The sequence below is a fragment of the Tetrao urogallus genome, assembly GCF_951394365.1.
Source record: "Tetrao urogallus genome assembly, chromosome: 1".
Classification (NCBI taxonomy): domain Eukaryota; kingdom Metazoa; phylum Chordata; class Aves; order Galliformes; family Phasianidae; genus Tetrao; species Tetrao urogallus.
The window spans coordinates 123,216,725-123,237,619 of NC_136813.1; the positions used below are offsets into that span (position 1 = coordinate 123,216,725).

A 20,895-nucleotide genomic window follows, 5' to 3' on the forward strand; every position below is an offset into this window, starting at 1 on the left:
CTGTCATTAATTTTTTTTTTGCAGAAGGATGACAACCTTGCTTTTTTATGTAACAGACTTTACTTATGAATGGGAGCATTGGTCCTGAAATCTGTATGTGTGTGAACTTTGCACTGTCAGCTAACTTTCGTAAATGCTACTGTGTAGACAAGCTCTTGGAACAAATGCTGTTTCCAATGAGGTAAAACTTGGTACAGCTGATCTAGTGACGTATAAGCCTGGATTAAAATGGAAAGCATTGTGAGTTTACCCGTGCCTTGCAGGCAGGATCATATGTTTTTCAACTGGCATAGCCAAAAATCTGTTTGTATGTAGATATCATTCCTTCCCAGTGGTAGTCGGTGAACAGATTCTGTTCTACATTCCAGAGGTTTATAAGAGAGCTGGTGTCCCTGTATCCAACACACTTCATCTCTGAAGCCTGGGCTGTTGGTCTGACTTGGAATAAGGGCACATTCATTCCAAAGTGTGTGATCCCCACTGCCATAAATATCTTTGTTTTACGTTGGTTTTTTTGTTTGTTTGTTTGTTTGTTTTTGTATTTAAATTGGTGTTTTGCTTTGTTTTAATGAAAGGATCACTGTGATTATGTTGTCTATTTTAATTCAAGTGACTTTCCATACCCTATGGGGTTAATTATTTCCCCTGGTTTAAAAAAAAAAAAAAAAAAAAAGACTGAAAATTGCATGCAGTTTCCTAGACTGAATTTCATTCAGACAGGTGAGTGTCTTGGTATTGCTACCAACTGCTAACTTCCAGTGTGTTTGGGGGGTCTTATATGTTAAACCTAAAATGTGAGATTCAAAAAGCAGACTTCTTACTTGAGGTTGTGTACTGTTTGAAGAATCCGGATTTTAATATTCAGGGAGAAATATATAGCACATATGTGCTTTATATCTAACTGGAAAATCTGAAAGCACTTCACTTAATTAAATTTCCTCCACATCCCTGTGGGCAAGGTAAAATGCATAATATCCAAGGTTTACATCACTTTCCAGAAAATGTAGTTGCCTAAGGTATTTAAGAGTTGCATTTATTTATTAAATCAGTACCCAGACCCATTTGTGTTACGTTTGAAGAACTCGTGCCCCTGAAATGCCAGGAATTGGTGGTGGTTGCAGGAATTAAATGGTAAGGGTGATTATTCCCAAAGTTAAATTTCACAGTGTAACAGAGCACAAATTTATGGACTGAATGTCTGTCAATGAGGCCTTGTAACCATTTGAGGATCTTGGGGCTCCTTGTTCTTCTGGAATATTAGCTGTCAAGTAGTCACAGCCCTGCTTCACCTTGGCTGCAATTCCCCTTGGCTGCATGTGTCTCTAAGGATTCAGTTTCACCACACAGGGTGAGCAGAAATAGCAGCTTACTGTCACTGAAAAGGGAAAACCTACGTCCCTCATCTCAGCCCTCCCTTTCTAGCTCTGTGGTTTTGCTTCTTACCATCTACTGCTGTTAGCACTTGTTGGATTCCTCTGCAAGCCAGTTTAGCTCACAAAAGCAATAAGGGAAAAAAAAAAAAAAAAAAGTAGTTCTTTTGACTACATAGGTAGCTAGTAGTAAATAGTATGATGCAATAAGAGCAAAGCCATGAACCCATGATGCCAGCTACTGGATCCCCACTCTGCATGCATCAGGGTATTTCCGACTCTCTGTAGTCCTATCCTGTAGACTGAATGCCCTTTAGTTGGACATTCGGATTGGAGTGTATTAAGATACTTAATATGCTTCTGGAACATCTTTCAGTTGAGTTTTATCGGAAACTCTGGCTTGCGGGCTTTCAGACTGCTCCATGATGCCAACCAAGTGTGGTAAGCGGGGACAGTTACACAATTAGTTTCCAAAGCATACCCCTATCCTCAGCTGAAACAGAGACATGGCCTTAGTGAATTGAATCAGCTCTGCAGGGGAAGGGTGCAGATGGCAAGCTAAGAGAGTAGGGGATGACCTGCTGTCCTTTGGCAGAAGGGAGCTGGATGACAGCTGACATACTTTCCAAATCTGAGTTCCTAGTGTCCACCTTCTGAACTACTCGATGCCAGCTCTGGTTCACTTAAAAAAGCTGACACGTTTACAGATGAAAACTGCATGCCGTGCAAAGTGGGAAGACTTTAATTAAAAGTTCAAGTTGTCTTGCCAGCTGCAGAGTAAAAGTGTCCATTCAGGAAAATGGTGCAGGTGAGCAAGGATTCCTGAACTGTAAACAAGTGATTACATTATATTCGTAGACTGGGGCAAGTTTTGGGCACGCATGTTGTTAGCTGTGTTTGATCTGATCATGCCTACACATAAAAATCAGTCCTGAAAGAATACTTGCTGCACTGCGCTTTTTGAAAACTGCAGCTTGTGACTCTCAAGTAAAGTGATACCAGTGTAGAATAAGCTCCCAAATGGAAATCCATGGCCAAAAGTTTAAACAAATAGTATTGTAAGCACTGGAGCTGACGGAGCACACCACATTTTATTTTCTGTCTTGGAGTTGATAGCTATGTCTTTGTAACGGGTGACTGAAGCCTTTCAGAAAGATGGACAATAGCTTTCCTGTATGCAGGTTCTCTCATTATTAGAAATACACAGGTATTCTGAGTAAAGATAAAACAGTCTCCTTTCCCTTTTCTGCCAGTTTTCTTAAAAGGTGTAGAACATAAACATTTTTGATGGGACCTGCTCCTCTGTCCTGTGGTTTGAATGGGCCAACACTCTCTCTACACAGGGCATGATTACATTAGCCTTGTTTCCATAAGGAGCCAGATAAGAACAGGGAGTCAGTATTAAGCTCCCAAAACTATGAGGAGGTGAACCAAATGCAAGGAAAAAGGCACAGTAAATCTTTGCAGCACACACCTTTCTCATACCTGCCTCATCAGTGGAGGTCCCAGACCTTTTCAAAGACTCCATTTGTAGTTGATGGGATGAGATGAGCATTGCAGAACTGAACTGGGATTCTGCACAGCCTATGGAAGGTCATGGCCTGAGAGGCACTAAAGGAGCATAGGACTCAGTCGTATACCTTGCTACCTAAACTCTTTCATGGATCAGGTTCTAAATTAATAGGCAAATTTTTCTTTTTAGACTCCTATCTAAGAAATTTGGAAACTTAGCTGGGACATGGGAAAATAACTTGTTTTGGGAGAAAATGTTTACTAGTTAAGATTTGCAGTAGCCAATTTTCCATTGGAATTTAGTTTGCAGTGCTAGATGTTTCATGTTTTAATCTTCTTGCAGGCATGCTCCCATAACTGCATTTTGGAGCTAAAATATTTTTGCTTTTTTTGTTAATAGTTTAAAGATGGATTCTCCCAAAGAACCTGCGCCTACAGGAGAGTTCAAGTGTCAGCTATGTGGCTTAACAGCTCCATACACATACTATGGGCAGAAGCCACCAAACACACACTCTATTGTGTAAGTATGGTTTTTCATGTTTTACAGACTTCATTTATGCTCTCGGCATTGGAAACCTTGTGCTGCAGAATAATGTTTGCTGATTTAACCCAGTTATGTGCCATATTGACCCTGAATCTTAGGTTTGGTACTTAGTGATTTTCTTTTTACACAGGAAAGAAATTTTTTCAAGTGTCAGTGTTGATAGCAAAAACAAAAATCAGCTTTCCTATCCTGCTTCAGTACTGTGGACAGAGTTGTATTTTGCATATTTCCTAACTTAGTGACCACCCTACAATTTACCATAATTTTCTTACTAGAATAGTATTGACTATCAGCACAACCTTTCTGGGAATAGCCTATACCTCACAGCTCTGTCAGCTGGGCAGCACATAAACACAGCATGAGTCTCGTATGTATGGTAAATACACTTTTTAAGAACTGTTTGACATGTGGATTTTTGAACAGCAGTGCTTTTTTTGCACTAGACAGTTTTTGGGCATTAAAGTGTCTGGCAATTTAGTACATATTTACTTTTTAGAAGACTTAAGCCTTTTCTGTCTGCCGAGCAGGGATAGTTTGACCAGAAACAATGAAGTTAGTGCTTTGTCTGCAGACATCGTATTTACCACAAAACAAAGCACTTAGCTTTAAATGTGTGAGCAGTTCTTTTGAGGTCATCCTGGTTAACAAATCCATCAGGCAAACATATTCGGGAATGAACAGGAAATCAGGTGTATACTCTGTGTTTCACCCTTCTAAGACCACTCTGTTTCTTATAAAGCTGAAGCAGCTGTTGATTGCCACCTACTTCAGCTGAGATTAGATTTGTTTTCCTTAGACAGCTGTATTTTTATCATTCCAAATCCCACAATGCTATTAATTTTTCCTTTGTCCACTCAGAAGAGGAATGGACCTCCTTTGATCACATACTTTTGTAAAGAGTCTGGATTAAAGCTGAGTGTAAATCTTAATGCTAGGTTATCCAAGCTTGGTTTTAACATCTAGACTGTAATTGAATTGTTGAGATTCAAACAGCAAAAGAATAGCGATGTAGCATAACACTTCAGTATGTGCCTAAAAAATAGCTTTGCGTACTGTCTTTAGTGATTTATTTTCTTGTCTCACTAGTTCTAAATGCAGTGCTACAGGAACCATATGCCAAACATGAAGGTTTGTACAATGGCCCGGACTCTATACTGATGATGACTACATCAAGCTTAAAAATCTTGCAAAGGAAGCTTTGCAAAGATAATCCAGTGTTTATACACAGGAAGACTTGTTAAGGAGTTGATCTGCCATGTAAAGATGCCTGCTTCTTGCTAACAAAGAAAGGGTGAAAGGCGTAAGCCATGCCTCTTTATGAGCGAGGGGGAAAAAGGAATGCACCTACAGATGCTCATGTACATACATGTGTATATATGCAGGCAATTAAAAGATGATAGTATGAGTTAACAGTATCTTTTAAATATGTATTATACTCCATATTACTACAGAATTCAAGATTGATTTATATGCAGAAATAAGCCAGGCTTGCAGGGTGCCCTGTGCAGACAGACAACAAACTGACTTCTGCACTGTTTTGCCTAGAGCTCCCAGGAAGAATAAGGCTTTATCTTTCCCAAGCAGGTTGCCAATTTATTAATAAATGCAAATTATTAATAAATGTTTCTCTGATGCAAATTATTAACAAATGTACTCTCTGAAAACTACAGTCTCTGACACAAAGGAAGAATATATTGGATCATTGTAATGCTTTCTGCTATCAGCTCCTGCTTGCTAGTGGTGAGAACTATAGCTTTACAGCGTGGACATAATTAAGAGCAGGCTCTTTTTATGTTATATTTGGTGTATGCAGCTTTGGAAGAGAAATCCTACTTAAAGTTGTGCAGTTGAGTAATAACTTGAGAAAGTACTAAAACTGGCTGTGTGAAAGAGTGCCTGTCGTGAAAGCAGACCATAAGGAATACTTGAAAGCAAAGCACTGAAAAAATGCCAAATAAGACAATGTTGAGATTATCATCAATTGCCCTAATCTTGAAAGCTAGATAGTGGAGTATTGTTGGCAGCAAGCAGTCATAATGCTGGTTTTGAAGAAGGGAGCTGCATAGCTGCTACATTGCATCATGCAACACCAGAGGGAAGACTGCCACCCTTTCAGCCTCCCCGATTTCCCTGTTTGAACCCTTCCCATACTGTGAGACTTACCTTTAAAAGTCTGAAATTATTCTCTTACAGGATTTTGGAAGACAGTTATGTCATGAAGGACCCTTTCACCCCCGACAAGGAGAAATTCCTCATCCTTGGGTCTCTGTGCAGTTTGTGTAGAAGAAGTGTGTGTGTTGGTGCAGTAAGTAACAAACAAAACAAACTTCTTCAGTCATTTCTTTTTGTTCCAGTCCAGGACCACACATCAAAAACCCAAACATCTTATTTTTAAGACTGGCTAACTGCATGTTCTTGTTGATTACCCTGTGGTAAAGCTAATAAATGGAAACAGTCAGCAACTTTATGTGCTATTTACTGAGGAGCACACTCCATCCTCTCAAACATAGTGAAGACTCTTTTCTAATTTCTCAGCACATGCAAATACAGGGGAGTTCACATACTACTTCAAGATCTTTAGGTTTCTTCTTATAGTATTGTAACAGTGGTAGATTTTTCCTGTACAGAGGATATGAACAACCATAGGTTTGCATCTGCAACGCAAGCTCACCGTTGTATTTGCAAGAGCTCATGTAGAAATTAAACAGAGAGGAGAGTTGTGCAGTGCTGTGATAGCTCTCTAAAGAAGAATGAATTTGAATAGCAGCCAGCACCAACTTTAAGCTATGAAATCTGAGCACAGTCCAGAAAAGTGGTATAAAATTTCAGTTGTCTTAATAACTTCTCCTCGGTGCTGGGCTGGTCCCTTTGTTTGCTGTGAGTTCAAAGCAAAAATGAAGACAGTTATTACACAGTTATCACTGTCTGGAGGCTGTACTGTGCTTCTTTAAGGCAGTACAATTAATGAGAAAATTCAGGTTCTACTCCTTTCTCTCAGCATGTCAGTTTTGTGGCTGAAAGAGACTTGGAACTCATGGAGTGGTCAGGATGCATGGATGAGTCAGCCCAGGAGGCAATGTCACCTGATCATTTAAATGGACTACAGCATGTATTTGTTCAACCAGATGCCACTGCCCTGAGAGCAGCCAAATCCTGGCCTTTCTTTCAAAGTGGTCATTCCTTATCTCAGATCAGGGTGCTTAAATCTGGAGTGCAGCTAATAGCATGTATCTGAGCACACCTTAATCTTAAGTGTCAGCTTTAGCAGTTTTCAAATTCAGCCTTTTCAGCTCTTTCTTTGTTTGCTCTTTGTAGGGACTAGCTTCAGAGACATGACTCTTTCCAAAAGTAGCTAGTAGTATGAGTTTAAAAACAAACAGCCAAATGAAAAGAAAAAAATGAAAGACATGCACTTCATAAAGGTGTGGAATTTTTTTCTCATGTTTGGTGGCCATTTTTCTGGTTGGACAGAGCAATACTGTTGGCATACTCAGAGCAGAAAGTGAGATAATATGGGCAGCTGAGACACCTCATATGCCAATGCCAGACAATTTGGGTGTTGGAACTGAGGAAATTCTTCTGAGATTAAAAATAAAGGTCAAACTATGTTCACAGAATTTGGAGGGAGAAACACAGCTGAGACTCTTGGACAAGTTTAAGCGTTATTCTGATTTGCAGGGAATTATTACTGAGCATGAATTTATTACACTGCTCTAAGAGGAGTGCGAAATTGGCACTTTTCTCCTGATTATGTTTGTGTACCATTTCTGAAGTCTCTTCTGTCATGTCAATGAAAGAAAATCACAAAAAGATCAGATTAGCATTTGCAACTGGGATTTGTTTTTCTTTTTAGAACTACCTGAGGATTCCTATGGGAATCAGATGAAGCCCGAGTGCTGAACTCAAGTTTCTGGAGACAAGTAGCTTAAGGCAGTTGTGTGCATGTACACAGTGTGGAGGTAAAGCTGACATGTGAGCAAGGTCTTCCTTGTGGCAGTGAATGTCCCTGTCTGGGCTGGTGGTTGCCTCACTCACACACAAACAGCCAAAGTAATAGCAAGCATATGGGCAAGTGCAGATCACATAGTTAGGGGTAATGAGCTTGATTCTTGCCCTAGCAAGTCAGGTTTACCCCTCCTATGTAATTGCACAGGATTAGTAACTCAGGCACACTTTGGGCAAACTTGAGCTCTTTTTGCTATTTGCATTCACAATTCAAGTGTGTTGAACTTATGAAGGATTCAACAGATATTTTCAAGTCTGGCAATCAAATCTATCAGAAATATTGAGGTACAGCCTCTCAGTGTCCTGCCATGCAGTCTTCCTCTTCTGAATGTGGGTGTTTTTTTTTATTTTAAAAGGTTTAATAACAGTTTCAGATAATCTAGAGTGTGACAGCATAGAAGACATTAGCAATGAATAGTAAAAGCCTCTTTTAAAACTTCTTGTATCTTTTAACACTTCTTGTGCCTATTTTAGCTGTTGTGTAAATATGTCAGGCATTTACTTTTTGTTACCTGAGTCTTCATTATTCCCCTAATGGTATCACTCAAAGCAAAATCATAATCATAAATTATTGAAAATAAATTCCTTACCAAACTGGCCAGGCCAGATAGTGAATCATGCATACAACTATGGTTTCCAAATCTATTTAGCAATGCTACTTAGGTAACATTGAAAGAGATCTGCAGAAATGATAATTACTGCTTTAAACACCCACACCAAAGTAGGTAAATACATACTATTTCTCTTTCATGTAGGGAAGATTAGAGTATAGAGAGGTAAAAATTTATCCAAGGCAATAGAGAGAGCTATAGTTAGGATAATATCTCTGTGGGTTGTTTCTGGTTCCTGCTATTGCTTGACCCAACTACACCAACTGAGCCTTATGCTGTTTCCACAATGTTATAACATAGGAATTGAAAGTAAGAAAATCATGTTTTCTTGGTCCTCGTTGGCAAAGAGGCTGGAGCAATATGGTGGAAAGCTGTCTGTGACAGGTTGAGTTAACATTTCTCTGTTAACTCAAAATATAGTACTAGACTAACGTGTAGTAAAAATAAGACTTGTCTGATCCTAGGTTTAGCCAAGGGATTGGATTTAATTTGCTAGCTTTTGTATCTTAGAATGAGATTTTAGGCTTTTTTTGAGACACCCCGCACTAGCGGAAGTGTCTTTACAGCTGCTGTGCCAGGGGAAGTCGAGATTTATGTTCTATATGATGTTCATAAACTCACGTCTTCAGATAGTCTTTAAAGTCTCACTAAGTTATTTTACAGTCAACTTGCATTGTACTCACTCTACTGAACCAGTCTTTAGCACATTATTGATAAATAAGTTTGGTACAAATGGAAGTAATTCTAATGATTGTTTTAAAACATGCCAAAAAAAAAAAAAAAAGACACTGCAAAAAGTAGGATAATAAAAATATTTTTTAAAGTCTTTAGAAAGACTTAGTTCCTTTTTCCTGTTTCTTTTTCATTAAAGGGGAGAGGAAATGATGTAATGTGATCAAGTTAGTCATTTAAAGCAGGCATTTCCTTTTATTGCAACACTTACTAAAAATAGATTTTAAACACTTATAAGAAGCTACTTTTAAAGAAGAAATGATGAAAGGGAGCAATTTTCATCTGTTACTGCTCACTGTAGCAGGAGCTGAGTAGACAGTGACCTTGGACATGATTGTAGGTATTAAGTGATAAACATAACACTACAACTGCTTTCCACACAACTTTCAGTCATGCAGGGTCAGTCCTGAAGAAGGTTAGGCAGACTCTTTCCTTTACATAGGGTTTCCTTCATAAGTGTGCTAAAAATAATGCCGTTATCTATATTTTTGACACAATCCATGTGAGAAGAGAAATAAACTCTGTCAGTTAGCTTTGACAGCTCAGTTTTGCCTGAACTGAATGAAAATGCCCCCTCCTGACTTGACTGTGGTTGTGGTAAAACATACTAAGGAGTTAAAGAATTGTCTAGTTAAGGATGGAGTCCTGTCAGGACAGTGATCAAAGGAGGGCTTGGATATACATAATGAATGTAATTTGTAGCAGGTAGGCTATGTTATCCCATGACTGAGAGAGGAGTCTGAGGACTCCGTCCCTGGAGGTGTTCAGGGCTGGATTGGATGGGGCCCTGGGCAGCCTCGCCTAGCATTAAATGTGGAGGTTGATGGCCCTTTATGTGACAGGGGGGTTGGAGACTCATGATCCTTGTGGTCCCTTCCAACCCTGGCCATTCTGTCATTCTGTAAAGGTGTGTGTACCTGCTATCCGGGTGTGTGTGGTTCATAGGCATGATTCTGTGTAAGCCCCATAAGTAGAAATCAGCAGAAGCTGTCAACTTATTTCAGTTAAAAGAATGCAGATTGAGCACCTGTATGTCTGTGAGGAGCTTGGTCTTAACATCTTTCTCCTCTGCAGAGTGGGGCAAAAGCCTCTCCTGCCTTTGCCACTGCTGAGCAGTATCCTTAGGTGCAGTGGCCATCCCTATGGAGCCATGAAGTTAACCTGAGGGCCTGGGAAGCTGTGTGCCATGTTGTAATACAAGCAACAATAGCAGGGCCAACTTACACTCTAATCTTCCCTTTTTAACTGGCAGCTTAATGTATTAAGGATATCAAAGGTCAAAAAACAATAGGCTGTGAGACCATGCAGGGGGCTTTTCAGAGGGCCTCACACAACTCTGAATGTGAAAAAGCGTGACAACTGGTGCAGAAAAGGACAATAGATGAAGAGAATTTGTCACACAGAGGCAAGGAGACTGTGATTTTGATATAATCGAGTGGTACCTACTGTTGAAGTGTGGAAGGTGAGTGACAAGGGAAACAAAAGTGAGAACAGAAATGCAAAAGTATCCAAACCAAGTTCTTAGAGAAAGGCCAGCCACAAACCATCGTGGCAAGAGGAAAACTTTGCCTGAATAGCAAAACCCTTGAAATCTACTGCACCCGGAAAGATGTCCTGATCCATCTGAACTGATGTCTTTATTCATGCTTAAATCCCCAAGAATAATCCATCAGTAACACCGCTCTAGCTTACTTATTAAATCCTGTTTGGAATTTAGTGATCAGCATGCCTGGAGAACCAAGAACTTCAGTCTCACTGCAGGGCAAAAGAGTAACACTTCAATAAGCTTCTCCTCCAGTTGTCTGAACTCTGCACTGTAAATAGATTAAAATATTCCAGCAATTTCCCTTCTTCCCATTCAATAATTCTAGCATCTGGTTAGAGCTAACTGTGTGGAAAATAAATATGGGGTCTGTAACACTCCTTAACTAAATTAGATGTGAACTATGTCAGATCACAGAGCCATTCCATTTCAAGGGCAGGAAAATGTCTTTGAGCACAACAGATTCTAATACTTTGCCTTCAGTAACTGCAGCAAGGGATGTCCACTCAACCTTTAGTAAGAAGCCTGGTTTTGGTTTTTAATCAGCGAGTACATTTATTCAAGGTAAAAAAGGTTAATGAGTGAAATCTTAGTTAAAGGATGAAATCTCAGTTGAATTGTCTCAGCTGAATTAAATTCAGTTAGCTATTCTGATTACTGGACATCTCTGTGATATTCATATAATATACTTTAAGTATTCTCCTAGGGCTATGCAAACATGCAAATTACAAAGACAAGTTTTCAGGTAGTTGTGGAAAAATATGCAACTGAAGTCTCAGAGCTTACTGTTTCTGACCTACATTCTTTGTGCTTGACTTTGCCCTTCTGTCATTTCATGGAAATTGGCAAGAAGAGCTTTCTGAAACTTCAGATCTCAAATGCCGGTTCAGGAAGTGGAAAGATCTTCCCAGCAGGGAGAAATCTTGGGAAGATAAATGAAGATTTAGCAATAGAGAACTTTGCTGTTTAGGTGAAACCCACGGAATCTGTTACTCCCAGAAAGATGTTCTGATCTGTCTGATGTCTTCATTCCTGTTTAACTCTTCAGGAATAATCCATCAGCAACAGCAGCTTGGCTTACCCATTACACCTTGTTTATAATTTAGTGATCACACGAGGAATGATTCTTGAAGGAAAAAGCGAACTGCAAGGAAATTGGTAACTGTTTACTATAGCACTGAGCTGATGAAGGTCAGTTCTTTAAAATAATTGTTTATTTGGTTAGCTTTTGTTACAGTCCAGTTTTTATTTTTCACTCAGTACCTCAAGTAAGATGTTAGAATTACTGAACAGAAGAAGCAAAATTGCTGGAGTATTTTAATCTAGAAGAATAATTTAATTCAGAATAATGATTCTACATATAAATGTGGTTTAATGAGAGTGGAACTTAAGCAGTTCCATTTTGTGTATCCAGCTAATACTGTTTTCTTTACAGGAATGTAGTTTGTTCTACACTAAAAGGTTCTGCCTCCCCTGTGTGAATGAAAACTTACAGGCCTTTCCTTTGGAAATACAAGAAGATATGGATAAAAGGAAGCCCCAGTCAAAGTCTAAGAAAAAAATGCATTCAAGAACATAAATACTGAAAGACCAAGAAAGAGAGACAGTTCTTTGGCTGAGCTTTCTCCTCTCTCCTTTTTAAGACTGTCATGTTGCTCCTTTTGAAGTAGTGACCTTCATTAACTCTGTGCTACAGAACACAGCTACACGTTTCCCACTGGCTTGGCTTCAAGCATCACGGTGCAGCAATTGCAGCACCAGCAGAATGGCCTTAGGGTGCTGGAAAAGCAGAAGGAATGTCAGAAAGGCCTGTTTGTTGCCTTATCAAATGCATGTAGTAAAAAACTGAACAGTGTTAAAGCATAGGAACTGTATCCCAGTTTCCCATTTGCTGTTTTAATGTTTTGTATGGTTCTTGATAATCCTACAGTGTTATGAAAAATCTGAGAGATTTATCTGACTGAATTCGCTATACGTCCAAGAACATAAGTAGCAATTGTTAACCTGCCATTGTTAGCTTGGTAAGATTACAGTGAGGAAGAAAGTCAGAGCTTTATTTTTAAGTCCAAAATGATACTGGTGGGACAAAACGTCATAGATAGCCACAGAAATATCTAAATTCAAAATTCCTGTATCAGTACTATCACAGAAAGTACATGCTTTTATAATGGCAACATTTAAATTTTTTAAAATAATAATTTTTAAAAGGATACAAATCTGCAGTCACTTTGCACTCAGCTTTCCAGTCCGTCTCTGCACAGTGATAGAAGAGGTTACTTTGTCTAGTTTAATATGGAAATCCAGCTACTGAAGTCAATTATTTTCTGAAGCGGGCAATTGAACAATCAGGATTTGAGAAACATAGTTTTAATAAAAAAAATATATATATAAAAAATTGCTAGGAGAAAAAACAATTTCTTTAGTCTGTATATTGGCATCATGAATGTCTGTGTTGACTTTGCCTTAATTACAAGGAAGATTTATATGCTAATATAGTCAATCAGTCACACACCTTGAGGATGTGTCCAGAGTGCTCCATAATCTCCGCATTCATGCTTTTATTTTATTATAAAAAATATTTTATTTATTTTTATTCATGCTTTTTTGGTCACTGGTTCAGAACCAGTATCAATGCCTCAGTTAACATTGCTCCTTTTCTCTACTCTTTCAGCTTTATCATTTGTTTTATACTTACGCAGTACTTTTAGGAGGATCAGCCTCCTAATGTATCTGCTAGAAGAAATCAACATAATTTTGATGAGTTATTTTATGTTATTTAAGACTTTCTAATGTCCTGGAATCTTTCACTGTGTTTTTTACTGAACCTCATGTATTGGTTTCTGCTGTTGGAGAGTAGAATTTCTTGCAGTTACTAGAGGAGCAATCATGGATATATTACAGCCTTTTTCAAGCTCTACTTGCACTTGAGTATGAAATGCATAGATCTCTTTAATTGCCTAAAAAAATACTTGTTAGAACTCAACATTTCAGATTCCTTCCTGCAGTAATAAGAGGTTACTCTTTCAAATAAAGTGATGTGCATCTTGCTTAAAATTGGTGTTATTCAATTTCAGTTTCATGTTACACACAGCTTCTCCCCCCCCTCCTTAATTAACACAAGATCCTATGGTATGTTTACACAGGCAAATGTCTTTCTAAAACATTATCTAAGTTTTTATTTTCTTTATTTCACAATGTTGGCAGCAGGTTGTATGTTAACTCTTAGCATGAAAGTAGGTTTTAAAAGCCTGGTGAGTGCAGTTCACATCTGAATGAAAATGTGCCTTTGGGCTGTGAGATACCTGAGGCCTGGGAGGTGCACCCACATGGTGCTGGGAAGGACCTCTGCTCTCTGAGCTGTTTTTCCTCTAATTCAACATACCGTGTGCCCTTCTGTCATCTGTGATCCTTGTGCTAGGAAAGGAAAGCTGGCCTACCTGTGATTAGAGACCTCCTGTAATGACAGTTATTATCTGTGTCTGACTGTTACTGCTTGCATATTCTGCATTCTAATATTTCCTACTGAACATGGGCATTATGCTCTCTATCACAATGTGTTGGTGTATGTGTGATTTTACAGATTGAATGCTGTCATCATACCTAAACTTACCACAGCTGAGCAGCCGCGAGTCCTTCTTCACAGGATGCACAGAGCCTTTACAGTTGGGTTTTATCAACTTCTCTGAGTACTTTCTTCTGCTGAGAATGAGGCCCTCAATCCTCCAGCACACAGATGATGAAAAAAAAAAAGTTTATTTACTCTGCTGTGATTTTCCTTCAGCACTGTTTTACCACTTCAATAAATCCCTGGGTTTGCAAAGGAAAGAATGCATATGTATGTTACGCACACATCCCTAACAGTTAATCTACAAGCATCCACACGTTCTAGATACTTCAAATAGTATTCTGTCATTAAAAAACCCTTGTAATACCAACACGTTATATAGTAAGCTTATGTAGTACTTCTTTTTAAAAACAGACATTTGTTGCCAGCCCCCACAATAAACGCAGCCATTCCTACCAAAGCTCGCTTTATCCACTCTTGGTCACTGGTAGAAGTACTATCCCTGGTGTGAAGTTGAGCAGCTGAGTGCTTTCTGAAGCAGAGCCCTGGATATCAAATCAAGGCAAATTTGTTTGAATTATTAATTAACTAGAAGAGCACTCCTGCCACTGGTGCTGTCTCAGAAGGAGTGACAGCTGCCATGGTGCGCAGGCACATCACCACCACCTGCCCTGCACACCCAGGTTCTGACTCTGCACACGTTGACAGGACCTGCCAGGTGAGGACATAAGCTGTACAGGAGGTCAGAGCAGAACTATCTTAGTGTACTTAAAAGCTATCGATGCATGTATGGTCATTGGAAGGGATTCAGTTAAGATGTGGCAGCTGCTTCGGATAAAGTACAAGAGGCCACCAGCAGAGTGTAACAACTCTGCCAGTCTCAAAACCACAACAGTAGCATGACTTATTTTCTGGAAATGAAAGATCAGCACAAGTCATTAGGTTCATTTTAAAAATACTTTATTTTTTTTTAAACCATTAAGGCAAAAACGTATTGCAAATTAATCATGTTTACATTCAATCTTGCAGGATAACTTTTTTTTTTTTCTTTTTAAAGCACAGAGGTTTCCAGCAGTCTCTATACAAACAGTGAATCCAACCATTTATGTTTTAAAGAAGGAAACAAACAAACAAACAAACAAAAAAAAAAAACAATGTAAAAAAGTTCCAAGTTTTTTCATTCTATCTCGGTAGGCCGGTAACATCTGAGAAGCCATCATCACATTACACTAGATGTAACTTTTACATTCACACATGTAAGTGACTTTGTCTTTCCTATAAGACCCTGTGAGCCCAGGGCTGCTGTTCTTTCCTGGAAATCCCATCTGCATTTGGTCTGACAGAAAGACCCTCAGGAACCCAGAGGCACTGGGTGGGATTTCACTGAGAAACACATTCCATGGAAATCAGGTTTACTATTCCCTTCCAGAAATGCCAGCTCTTTGCAATAAAACACACCCCAAAATTCCTCTAAAAATAAATTAAAAAAAAAAAAAAAAAAAAAAAAAAAAGTGACTGGAAACAATGATTTGGGTTTTTGTTGTTGTTGTTTTTTCTTCTTTAATATCATTATCTTGACATAATTAAACACTTATTTGCTCTACCGACTAGGATTTGGCAATGCTAACAAAAATGTGCTTTTTTTCTGTCGTAGCAGATAACAGACAATTTAACACACCATGAAGGGTTCTAACATCGTGACGTAATTGTTACATTCCTACAGAAAATCAGAGTGATTGTATAGTGAAATATCAGGAGCGATATGAAATGCAGCTCATCTGAGAAGCTGATAGCACAGATAGTGTCAAACAGCAATAGGGGGGGTTCTTTTTAAAATCTGCACTATTCAAACTTAGATCAGCTTTGTTGTCACTAAGGAAGCCGGAAATGTTCTTCCACTTCCGAAACCAGAGGAAAATATCTGTGGCCACTGAGAGGAAGCCACGGCCTCCCACTGCCAGCCACCCCACGGGAGCTGTCCGTGCAGGGAGCGAGGTGAGGGATTTCGTTGAAGCAGCCTCTTCCCACTCTCTACGTGACTGTCGGGGACATAACGGCGCAGATGAGCGGATCTGCTCCATCCCCAGCAGCTCCGAAGAGCGCTGCAGGACCGACGGGGCAAAGGCGCCGTGTCTCCGTGAAGGCAATTCCGACACCGGGCAGCAAAACTTTCCTGTGGCACGCAGATGTGCCTGAGGTAGGGAAGCCTGGATGTGGATGGCTCTTTGTGTGGCAACTTGCATATGAATCACCCGGCAGTTTTGCTAATCTTACGATTCCCATTACACATCACCAAAGAGATTTTGAATGTTTATACTGCACTCCTACGCAGTAGGAGGAGCGTGTGCCACTATTTTGGTTGGCTAATATTTACCACCACCATTTTTTTTTTCTCTTTCAGGGGTGAAGAATGCCGTAAAACTTTTTGCATTGTGCTGCTTTTTTTTTTTCTTCTTCTTCTTTTTTTCCCCTCCATGGTAGCAATTACAGCTCATGTGTATCCAACCTGAGAAAACATACCAAAATACTTAAAATGGCTTTTAAGTACCTTATGCCTGCTCTTGCAGTCCAGTTCATTCTTAAGACCCAGCCTGTAAGGAGATTAATCTCTCTTGTGCCTGTAGCCTACCCCTGGGGCAGAGGCAGCCCAGCTGAAATTGAGGTCCTTGCAGTAGAAATTCTGTTTTGAAACAAGGCTTCGGAGGAATCTGATGAGATAACACTGATGCAATCAGTCAAGAAGATTAAGGGGAAAAAAAGGCTTCAGAAGCTGAAGAAGCTTTAAAAAAAAAAAAAAACAACAAACTGTAAGCACGTTAGGGAAACCAGAAGAGGAATGCCTTTGCCCTAGGATGGATTTAGTCAGCAATGCATTTATATGATATATTTACAGTGTAAAGTGACACATTTGATGGTAGCTTTTAAAGTTTTTTTCCATTGCTGCCTAAGGAATTCAGAAAAGAAGCAGCCATAAGTTACATTTCATCCTAACCCAGACTTACTTTAAGGAAGTCTGTATTCTGTGTGAAAATCCAATTTTCAATTTGGTGCCAACTGTCAATGCCAAACGGTGACAAATTGCAGAATTTATGATAGGAATAAAACTCACGCAGGAATAAATAGATGCTTGCCTTTGACTTAAGGCCCACCACCCTTACCCATAAAAGTAAATCTTTCCTCACTGTACAAAAGGCTTCACAAGATAAAGTATGAAACAAGTATTTAAATTAAATAATTTACATATTTTTCTTAAAGTACCTCTGTAATATAATTTAGTGAAAGTTTATACCTTGCAATTATATTCTGATATTTTACAAATCAAAACGTGAAGAAATGGTATTACATTACATTAAAAAATTCCATAGTACATACGATCAATACTCTCAGATCAAACCCACATATAATTTAAATCTCTAGTAAGAGGACAGCAGAGCTAATTAACTCTAGATTAAAAAAATATATATGCAACTCATTATCAAGAAAGCACTTGAGATATAAGCAAGTACCAGATACCGTACTAACCCTCACATTTTGACACTTACTAAGGGATCAGGGTTTTCAGTGAAGGTCCACTCTTTATAAGAACTTATCCTTAAGTAAAAACCCGACAGCTGCAAATGCATTTGTTAAAGGCAGTTGCAGATTTTCTACTAAGTAACATGGTCGCTTTTAAGGAGAGACAGAGCTGAAATTGTTCCTCTTTAGACACAGTAGAAGCAGCTACAGCACAATCTCTGATTTCTTTGTCTGACACGATGCTCAAGTTGTCCAGGCTTTCCATTAGAGATAAGGAGGAAGTTTCAATTTACCAGTGTGTGACCCAGCTCCCGTGATGAATAAATCTCCAAAGCTTTAGCAGTTTGAATAAACAAACAAATGTTTGGATGCTTATTATAAGCTCTTTGATTTGCAAACTTGTGCTAGCTCTCTCATGAGAACGGACTTAGTGCAACTGCTGGTATTTCCTAAATCTGTGCAGGCCAGAAATAAAGCTAAAATAAGCTCTTTGGCAACACTTCAGCTTTCTAGCAGCTGGCTAGAACCAAAGCACAAAGGCACATGGAAATGACAAAAGAAGAACACTTCTTTAAATGCCAAGAAAGATTCAATTTCTGTAAATGGAGAACATTCCTATCCATTGACAGTCAATTTGTGTTTTAAATAAAAGTGGATTTCTGAAATTTACGTAAGGTACAATGCAATGTTTTGTTGTTTTTTTTTTTTTCTTAAAGACAGCTGTGCACTACCAAACTGAACACAGAGTACCTTTAAACAATATATTATAGAGTTTGAAAATGAGTACTCCTAATTATTAGAAACATACCCTTTTTTTTTTTTTTTTTTTGGCTTTTTCTTTTCCCTGCTATTAAAGTACCTAAGGCTTACCAATAAATCAAAAACTAAGAAACAAAAAGACCCTCCAAAGTGAATAGGTGGTTTATTGAAATCCTAAATTGCACCATTGCTCCTTAGGATCCCTATCTACCTGCTGCCTCTGGTTGTAAGCTCATTCCCACAGTTAGGCACTCCTGGTCTTCAATGCTATTACATTAAAATAAGCTAGCGTAGATAAGAATCAGATCAAAACTATTCATAGCAAATTAATAAGCCTTTAATAAATCTTTATCCTGAAATCAGCTAACTTTATTTCCCTCCATAGATTGAACATTTTAAAATATTAAATGATCTCTATGATGTGGAGATGCTGAAAGCTCCTCAATAATATACTTACAACTTGTCAGACTCCAAACTTTTTGAAAATGAATGTAAATTGAGTACTTTTGACATCTAATTGGCAAATATCTACTTCAGTCATCCACACAAGTCTCTGATGTAACTTTTTAGAAGCATAAGGTTTAAATTAAGAACTTCCTTTTGCACACTTATGCAAGTGAACTGTCTGCTCTGTTTCATTCTTTGAGAAACGCACAGAAGTGCAGAATCACTGGGGTTGGATGAGACCTCTGGAGATCAGAGTCCAACCTCCTCTGCTAAAGCAGGTTCACTATAGGAGGTTGCATAGAAAAGTGTCCAGGTAAGTCCTGAATATCTCCACAGAAGGAGTCTGTGGGTACATGCACAGTGCAAACCTGTAGACGGTGGAATTTATCCGGAATTTTCAGCTACATTATCATCTTGTTTATACTTCTGTAACTCACAGATGTATTCTTGCCATACATTTAAAGGCCTGCAATTTAATTTAAAATAGAAATTGAATGCTGGTGTCCAAAGGGATTATTCAAAAAAATGCTTGCATTTTCTTTTGTTATTAAGAAAAAATGCACCTGAAGTAAGAAAAAATGCAGATAACACACTTTCCTAATTTCCTAAAGTAATGGGATCCTGTTACAAAGAGGCTTCTTTGTAACGAAATTACATATTTCATATTATTACATATAATGTAATATAAATACAAAGCTGTTTTAAATTCTTTATAATTTTGCCAAATTTAAGTATTTATAATGAAACTTTTCAGTTCCAGTTGAGTGTATTAGCCATTTTTGGAAACAATAACGGAGAAAATATGTTTTCTCCACAGTGATTTTGTCTTTTCGTTTGTTTGTTTGTTTGTTTTCTGAGAAACTTCAGTACATGCAAGTAATGGAAGAGAACTTTCAAATTTGCACTTTGCACATGACTGTGCTTTGGGGGAAAATGCAGCTTACACTTCACTTGAGCCAGTTGGCTGTTAGAGTTTCCACCGTTAGAATTTCCACCACCATCAACTGCACGCTGCTAAGCACTGCGCACTTCCTATGGATGGATGCAATGCTTACAGATTGCTAATATGCCATTGTGAGATATTGGCTACTTCCTTAACTAAGCAATTTTGCTTATCAAATACCTCAGTGCTTATCTTATACCCAAAAGCCACCGTTTCCTTGAGAGACAAGGCTGACTTGAAGAATTAAGCAGCATTACTGATAAAATCTTCTTGTTATTTCTGAGGGCATAGTACTTACTGTTGCAAGACACAAGACAACCCATTTCTCATCCACTGTTTCCCAGTAAAGCCAACAATCTTCCCTTACTGAAGTGTTCGAAGGAGCTGTAACATAATGCTTATTCGTCCCAGCTGTGGGGAGAAGAAGGTAACTGACAGGGAATGCAAAGGAGGAAGTTCTGCGCATGTGGACCTAGTTCTTCTATCTTGCCCTAGAAGGTCACCAAATTTGAGGCTGATGCTTTAGTATTTCACACTAAAACTTCTGCTAATGGCCGTCATCTAGGTAAATACCAAATTGCTGTTAAACCAGTAATTTATTCAGTGCCTAGCCATGCCAGCGGGCTTGTGCAAAAACAAATGTAACTAAATAAGCACCAGTACATGATGTTCTCACTTCATCCATCTTAATTCAGAGAATGTTTAAGATCCTAATGTTTCCAAACAAGCTACAATAAAACAAGGAGAACTTGTCATCCTGTGGCACTGAAAGCTTAACTGTTGCAAAAATGTTAAGACTGGCTCCTGAAGCCTTTGCTATGAAACAGATAGTAAAATACAGAAATAAGAAACTGAAATTACCAGATTAAAAAATGTCAAGAAAAAAAACTAGCACAGTGCCTTGTATGCAACTAGCACTTGCTTTCACATTTTGTGCATTAATCTCAATAAGGGACCCTGCAAAATGCCATAGGCAAGCAGTTTCCTTGTAGCTTATTTTTAATCAAGAGTAAGTTCTATCGTAAAACACTCGGGTATATGATAAACTTACTCTTAGTTGTACTCTCTTTCATAACATCAGACAATTGACAAGCTCTATTTTCTTGCCACTTTATCTACTATGGCTCTAATGAGAAGGAGAAAATTTGGTAAAATAATCCAGCTATTACTTCTATAGGCAACGTCTATCAAAGATTAGAAATATATGAGTGAAGAATTGGGAAAAAAAAAAAAAAAAAAAAAAAAAAAAAGTACTCATCAGAAAAGTAAACAAGTTCAATTAACTCCATACTGCCAAAATACAGGACAAGAAAGTACCTTTCCTATGTAATCATTTCTTCAGAGTAAG

At 38.5% G+C, this 20,895-nt stretch overlaps 1 protein-coding gene across 1 annotated transcript; it reads left to right on the plus strand.

The window, feature by feature from the left end:
* Window positions 1-3,286: 3,286 nt before the first annotated feature.
* On the plus strand, window positions 3,287-11,896 carry CDPF1 (cysteine rich DPF motif domain containing 1; the record flags this gene model as incomplete). Its single annotated transcript, XM_079550619.1, has 3 exons — window positions 3,287-3,402; window positions 5,620-5,731; window positions 11,753-11,896. Exons 1-3 carry the CDS (start codon window positions 3,290-3,292, stop codon window positions 11,894-11,896), a joined length of 369 nt encoding a protein of 122 aa, XP_079406745.1. The 5' UTR covers window positions 3,287-3,289.
* Window positions 11,897-20,895: the final 8,999 nt, after the last annotated feature.